An 8,328-nucleotide genomic window follows, 5' to 3' on the forward strand; every position below is an offset into this window, starting at 1 on the left:
CAATCGCAAAAGACGGATCTTCCTCAACACTGACTACAAAAGCTCTCTCATACACTGACTGAAACATGTGATGCGAATTGATGGGGTTTCCAGTTTGGCCCCCAATCCTGATTTGGCATCCAGTGATATTTTCTTATTCTCACAGATCAAAAATAAAGTTCGGACTTCACAGCTGAAAAAGCGTTTGGTGCGTCCGAATCACAAATTTTTGAGTTAGCGGAACCGTGCTTTAAGGGGTTATATACAGTTAGAATTTTTTTTATATATTTTTTTTTTCTTATTGTACATACATATACTTAAGAATACACACAGAAAATTATATATATCGTTCCGATGAATATTTTCGAAGTTAAAGGCAAATTTACAAAGGCGTTTCAGAATGCTTAAAAGTGTTTTTCAAACTTCAACGCGTTTTTCTCAAAATGGTGTTTTCAAAGTCGGTAACCAACATTACTCGAAAACGGCTAAACCGATTAGTCTCAAATGCTAACACGAGCTTCTTGTTTTTATAAACAAAGGTCGAAATTTTCGTAAAAAATCGAGTTTTTTTGTTTTGAGAAATCGCCATTTTGTCAAGGAAATTTATTTTGCTTATTTCTTCGATTAATTACTACATTTAACATTACTGTAACGAAATCTCTATGGTTTTTTACTTTCAGAGGATCCAGTTCAGAGATACAGTGGCCACCGCAAAACGTCTTATTTGAGATAGCTCCCGGAGATCATCTGTAGCTCCTTTCCAAATAAATATTTTTACTAGTAGTAAGTCTTAAAATACAGTTAAAAGATAACATAATACGTGTACAAATTTTTAGATCAATAAATTTAAAAGTTTTCTCAGAAAAAATTCTGGGAAATTCGCACTTTTCGGTCTTCTAACTGTATATAACCCCCTAAAAGAAAAGGCAAATCAGTAACAAAAAACAGAAAAAAAACAAACACTCGCTATATAATTTCCTTTAATATTCCTCTTCTAGTTAGAAACGAAAATCAATGAGCAAAATTTATCAAAACTACTAAACGCACCCAAACCAACTAACAACGGCACAACTTGCCGGCCGCTGTTCAAGATAGTTCCCAATTAATCAGATACGTAAAGAAATTCTAAGGGAATGAAGCAACTAACACAACCAACACGGAAATACCTCAGAAAAAGAAGAATTACCAAGAGATAACCCCAAAATTAAACAGGAATAATAAATCAGCCCCAACAATAATAACCTCTAACTGCACACAATCGAGTCACTCAATTGAAAAACAATAAAAGCAAACTAACAGTCACATAAAACACAAAACATTTGTTAGGGATTCAAAATGATTCTCATTGTAAAGAAAAATGAGCAACAAATGACATATCCCAACACATCAAAATATATGCGTATTTCTGTAACTGTAGTTTGTAAAAGAAAGCATGCTAAGACTCAACATGATGTCCCTCTTCTCATTGCGCAAACATTAATTCATTACATGATGCGCAAATTCTGATGCGCCATACACCACAGATAATGCACTCATACTATCATATTTAACGGTAACATTCCCCAACACAGAAATAGCATACAGCAGACTCGTACTTTGTCTCTATACCAGTTTACCTCCATACACGCTCTCCACAACAGCTCTGTTCATAAAAACTATTTCTATTTGAAACATATGAAAAGTTTACAAGTTTATTTTGTTTATTTTATTTACTGTTTGTGTATGGTATTTAATACTCTACAATGGTATATTATCGGACAGCTAAGCAATTACAATGGTCTCTGTTTATTTAAAAGACTAAAATTTGCCACGTAATAGCTCATCAGAGAACTCATCCTTCAGGAAAGCCATCATTAATTAGCATGCCCAAAAACTTTTCTGCATAGTTGGAAGTAGGCCTTTGAATTAAAAATTCACTTGAATACTATGATATAGTCTTAAATTAAATAACTTTAACCATACAGTAGAAACTCGATACTTGAATATCTCGAAACTTGCGACATTTTTTTTTTTTTTCATTTTTGTTTTGTCTCTCTCTTTTGCTCTTTGTATATTGTATTTTTGAGAATAAGGCATGGAGAAGTACCGTCGATATCATTCTTGTAATGACATTTTTTGAGTTGAATCAGCTGAATGAATTTAGGGGAGGTAGCGCCTGAATGGAAATTTTCAAGGCGTGTGTAAATCTAGGTTATATTCCAAATAGCTGGAAACCTGTTAGAGTCATCTTCATACCAGAGGTGGGCAGAAGGCGACATGAAACAACGAAGGACTTAAGGCCAATTAGTCTTTCGTCCTTCGTTCTAAAAACATTTGAACGGCTTTTAGGCATACAGATTGGAAGCTCGTTGGAGAGCTGCAGTATATCAATTGCACAACATGCTTACCTCAAAGGCAAATCGACGGAGACAGCACTTCACGAGGTAATCCGAACAATAGAGGGGTCTCCAGCAAGCAAACAGTACACTATGGCAGCTTTTCTTGACGTAGAAGGCGCATTTAACAACGTTAGCACTGATGCTATCCAACGGGCGTTAATAGACTTAGGGGTGGAGAATTGTATCAGCAATTGGATCATCTCTATGCTAGAAACCAGGATAATTAGAGCTAATATGGGCAATATCAACATAACAAAAAGAGTCCACAGGGGCACTCCACAAGGGGGAGTATTATCTCCACTCCTCTGGTTATGTGTTATTAGTAAAATCTTAACAAAATTTAATGGAGAAGGGGTAAAAGCGGTTGCGTACGCTGATGATGTGGTGTTAATGGCATCAGGACTGTGCCCCAATACGATCAGTGTGATCATTCAAAGGGCGCTAAGCGAGCTTAACTCTTGGGCTACAGGCTGTGGCCTAAGTTTAAACGTCCGTAAAACAGAACTCATGCTATTTACGATCAGATATAAGGTACCAACTTTTACTCTACCAAACATTAACGGGCAAACCCTCTCACTTTCATCCAGTGCAAAGTACTTAGGGGTAATTCTGGACTCCAAACTTAGCTGGAAATCAAGCATTGAAGAACGGGTAAGGAGAGCAGAAATCGCTTTATATGCCTGTAAACGTATGCTGGGAGGAAGATGAGGTCTTCAACGCAAGTATACATTATGGTTATATAAGGCGGTTATACGACCAATTTTAACGTATGGCTCTGTAGTTTGGTGGAAAGCTCTAGAGAGAGAATACAATATCAAATTACTTAGCAGAATACAAAGATCAGTCTGTGCAATAACAGTCGGTGCGATCAGACCATGTCCTAGGGAGGCCCTGAACGTGCTGACACACGTTATCCCGGTAGAACTACATATCAAGAAGATGGCAACAATGAGTGCATTTAGGTTAAATGAAGCGGGTCGCTGGAAGGAAAAAGCTCATGGACATGCCAGTATACCTCGAAGAGGACTGACTACATCGTCCCGACGGTGACTTTCAGCAGAAATTTTGTCAATCTCTTTCCATATCGGAAAGAATGGAATAAGGAATTCTCACTAAACAAGTTCTACACTACAGTCTATACAGACAGCAGTAAAATGGATTGTGGTGTTGGAGCTGGTACTATATATAATCTCATAGACTTAAAATTGGCAATTGGGGAAGCTTGTAGGCTACTAATCGCAGATCCCTCTTTTAAGGACAGTATCGCTATTCTTTCGGATAGCCAAGCTGCAATCCAGGCACTGGGTTCAGCTACAACAACTTCTAAAAGTGGTGGAGCAAAGCAGGAATAGCCTCACCACCTTGAGCGAAAACCCTAAAGTTAGCTTAATCTGGATCCCGGGACATCGGAGCATCGAAGGTAATGAAAAAGCGGGCGAACTAGCAAGAAGGAGATCTGCCATGAATAACGCTCTTGCAGAATCGGTATTCACACCACACCACCTTCGAATCGCAGATTGTAGATGGAGAGACCAGACAAAATGCAAAATTATCAGAACGTTATGGCCCACCTACAACCTTAAGCAATCGTCAACATTGATCAACATGAAACGACGGGACGCCTGGAGACTAACTGCAGTCATAACTGGCTTTTGGTCTGTGGGAGAACAAGCAGCCAAAATGGGCATCCCTCACAACACATACTGTCACAGTTGTAAACAACCGGAGAAAAAGAAAACAAAGGAAAGACAGAATGTTAACCCTGGGTAAACCGTTGTTCGAGAGTCTGGAACAGCTGTCTGGCTTAGATGTCAACAACCTGACAAGGTTCCTCAACCGCACAGACTGGATATAGTCATGCTGTAAATAACTGGTAAACAAGTTGGTAGCAGGGATGTGGCAACAAAATCGTGCGGAAGCGCTAGTTGGATTCTGGAAGAATCACCACTTAAACCAACCAACCCAACCAGCGCCTGACGAAATGGCGGTTGCATGGAGTTGTCTCATAATGACAAAAACAGAATTTAAGCTGCTTACAATAAAAGGAAAAAAACTGGGATTCTGAGCAAATTAAATACGAGAATTTCCATTAACCCATTAGCTAAATGTGTTTATTTGCATAGAGCAACAATAGCTCGTATTAAAAAAATAAACTGTCCATAAAGAAGTTTGTTACGCGATCTGACTACGGTCCAAGTAAAAGGGTAGTTCTTAAGATTTCTGAGTTTCCAAAAATGGAAAAAGTGTTGTTCAATCGGTTTGCAAATCAAAGGGCTAAAAACTTACCAATTACAAGGGATATGCTAAAAGAGAAAGACAAGTTATTACAAGCTAAAAACTCGGGCATAGCCTGAAGGCTTCCACGCTAGCAAACTTTAAAAAGAGGCATGGAATACGATGGCTAAAAATTTGCGGAGAAAAATTGTCAAATAAGAGGGACTCCATCAACCCATTTTTGAACAAATTCAACAAATTATTCATAAAGTAAAAAACAATGGTTATTGGGAAATCAGCAACAGATATGCCTGTTGTCTACAAAGGAAATAAAAGGGCTTCGAAGACCTTAGCTTTAGTTGGAGAATAGTTTCACAGAACATTTGTACCAAACCAAAAAGTTATACTGGTAATGCTTACTAACAAATGCTTACTTTAACAAAATTAAAAAAAAAAATTAATAATTGTAAAGGTTATTGTTGTTTGTCTGGAGCCCGTTTCTCCAGAAGTCCCTTGCGGTGATCATCACAAGTCCTGGAAGATTCATCTAAAATCAATCGGATAAAAGAAATTAGTTGTATTAATAGATAATCTTGTGCCTGATCGAAGCTTTTTTTCAAAATTAACAATATGGCGGCCTCAGGAAATATTTGTCAGATTTTTGAGAAAAAAAACGAGAATTAATAGTAAAAAAAAATCCTTCGATCAGGCACGAGTTTTTTATGTTTTTCAAAAGCAGTATAAATTTTATTGAAATTTTCTAAGCGGTTAAAAAAACATGGTTTTGAGAAAAACGCATTTAAAGTTTTGGTATCGACCTCCGGATCGCACGACCTCCGGATCGCACTTTGTTAATTGTTGAATAACTCGAAGAGTATTTGTCGGATTCACTTCAAATTTTCACTCAATATTTTCAAGATATTATACTTTATGCAAATGCAATACAAAAAAAATCCAATTTTTTTTTTAATTCTACCCCTTAAGTCAACTATCAATAAGTCACTGCGAAATATCGACCTGAAAAATCCAATATGTGTTTTTGCTACTCCCTGGATTGCTCGTACTGCAACTTCAATACAGTCATCATTTCAAAAACTATTGAAAAATCGTCTGACTGGGATTGTGATGATAACATTCCTAAAGATATCAAATAAACTTGAATTGCTATCAGTAAAAAAACTATCTTAATTTGTATGGAAAAAAACCTCTGACAGCCTCGAAAATCGCACCGAGCCCGGTTTTCATGAGTCGAGTTTCTACTCAAAAACGTTATTTGAAAGTTAAGTTAAAAAATGTGCCTGAAAATAAGCGATTGGTCTCCCCCAATCGAAACGCAAAGGATGCAAGACTAACGAGCCATTATTGTTAAAGCTATAAATATGATCCCTGTACGACAAAAAGCATGCGCCGGGTATAGTATAAAGTTCGGTCATATCTAAATTATACGCCCTACTCTACAAACTTATTTTGCTTTAAAATAAAAAAAAAGCTTTACAATCATTAACAATTCCTTTGTTTAATGGTATTTGTGCTTTAAGACTATACAGGGATGCAGCCTTAACCCTCTACTGCATGGAAATGTTTAAAATAATGAAAATAAATAAAACACCGTAAATTTATGTTGATTGGGGGTAATTTATTGCGTATTTAACAAAAATTAAAAAATTCACTTGGCGGTTTGGAAGAAAAAAAATGAAGCCATATATGGCCTTATATGCGTTTAGGGTTATTTTTGGGAAAAAAATTTATTGGGTGTGGAAACTTGTAAAACAGTTCCTTTTGTCGTTGTAGCACAAGAACACGTTGCACTTTTCGCGTGTATGAGCGAAAAGAGCAATCATTTTGACAAAGTTGTCGGTTTTTCATCCATTTCGGGAAATGGCCTATTCCGTCCGTCCGCACAGAACTCAAGGGGAAGTCCTGTCGCTTTCTTCTTTTACTGCTGGTAGATATATTTTCTCTACTTGCCGATGGAGAGTTTGAGGGTGTGGATATAGGTCGTCCTCGTTTTTTCAATTTACCAACTTTGCAAAGATGTTCAGCTATTGCAAGCTTGAAGTCAAACAACGGCATATATTCTTTCGACTTTCGACGTCACAAAATCCAAGCATTGACAACGCACATATCAATCATATGAAAAAAAATCTTTTTATACCACTTTTTTGTCCTCAGTTGTATTCTATAAAGGCCTAGTAAAGAATCCAGTAAATCAACGCCACCCATATAATAATTATATACATCAACTGCCCTAGGAGAATTGATTTCAATATACTTCTTCTCTCTTTTACAGTACCGTTTTTTCGTTGACATAGGGTGAAAGAATATTTACCACTTTGTTGTCAAACCAAGTGACCAGACCAAGTTCAACTCCATCAATATCTGCTACTTTTTCAACCATACTTCCACGGCCTAACTTTTTCATTTCTTTTTCGGTTGGCATCTTACAATTTGTTACACGATTTAATCTTACTGTGCCTAAAGGTAATATACCATTTTTCATTAGATACACCTGAAGCTTCGGACTGTTAAACCAATTATCAAAAAATAGTTTATAGTTTTTTCCTTTTGGTATTGTAGCTGCTAGTATCGTTACAACATTTCCACTTACTCCTATATTTGGTGCTCCTTCCGGGAATGTATTGCTTTGAGCTCCGGCAAATATATCAAAATCGTAACTAAAACCTGAAACTCCGCTCAAGACAAAATTTTTGAATCCCCATTTGTGGGGTTTAGCTGGATTGTACTGTTTGAGATGATGGCGGCACTTTGTGGGAATTATTTGTTCATCAACCACTAAATGTTCTTCTTTGGGTACAAGCAACAATCGAGCACGAATTTTGTCTAACAATGGTCGAATCTTAAAGAGCTTATCAAACCCGAGTTCACCTGGTGATCTTATATTTTCATTATTATTGAAGTGTAAAAATCGTTTGATGCTTTCCCATCTGTTACATGTCATTGCGTTGCGTACAAATTCTTGGCCAATGAATGTGTTCCAATAATGTCTGGATGATGGTAGTTTTATCAAAGACATGTATATTGTTATGCCTGAAATAATTTTTATAAGTAATTTTTTTAACTTTTTTACTTGAACTCACCTATAAACTGATCAATCTCGTTCCGAGTAATATTGGCAGGTTTATTTATATCCATTTGTAATGCAATTAAATTCGATTGTTCTACAATAAAGTTCATCAAATCGTCATTGAAAATAAAATTAAACATATCTGCTGGTGTCTCCAGTTCCTCAATAAAGTCAGGAAGGTTTAAATCTCCTTGAAATGGAAAATTTTCTCTCGAATAAGGAGGCAAACAAATTTCTTTCCAAATTGGAGGTCTAGGCTTTTTAGCAGATTTTGCATTTGATGTAGAAGGCTTGTTATAGTCATCTGAGTCATCGGTATCATCAGCCTCTGGTACATAAATATGCTCCTGTTCTGGCGGTTTACTTACAAAGTCTTCTTCGTCGGTATCAGATATGTAGTCATCATCACTTTGATCACCTCTATTAACTTCATAAACATACTTTAAGTTACCATAAAATGATCGTACATTCATTTCTAGGAAATTCCATTGCGATTTATCAAAAACAAAACAGAAATATGTATACACATATGTTAGTTCATTATTTACCTTAGTGCATGAAACGCCATATATGGCTTCGTCAGTTTTTACAAAAAATCAAACACAAGATACTTACTTTTCATATAAATTATATTTTTATTCAAGAAATAACTTCACTTTCTATACAAATATA

General features: G+C 36.3%; 1 protein-coding gene across 1 annotated transcript; it reads right to left on the reverse strand.

Annotated features, from left to right (window-relative positions):
* Window positions 1-6,667: 6,667 nt before the first annotated feature.
* On the reverse strand, window positions 6,668-7,761 carry LOC129244626 (piggyBac transposable element-derived protein 1-like). The gene is made up of 3 exons (XM_054882359.1): window positions 7,670-7,761; window positions 6,901-7,619; window positions 6,668-6,760 (listed from the first exon to the last, which is right to left on the reverse strand). The coding sequence occupies exons 1-3, from the start codon at window positions 7,722-7,724 to the stop codon at window positions 6,740-6,742; spliced, it is 795 nt and encodes a 264-aa protein (XP_054738334.1). The 5' UTR covers window positions 7,725-7,761; the 3' UTR covers window positions 6,668-6,739.
* Window positions 7,762-8,328: the final 567 nt, after the last annotated feature.

The sequence above is a fragment of the Anastrepha obliqua genome, chromosome 1 (assembly GCF_027943255.1).
Source record: "Anastrepha obliqua isolate idAnaObli1 chromosome 1, idAnaObli1_1.0, whole genome shotgun sequence".
Classification (NCBI taxonomy): Eukaryota; Metazoa; Arthropoda; class Insecta; order Diptera; family Tephritidae; genus Anastrepha; species Anastrepha obliqua.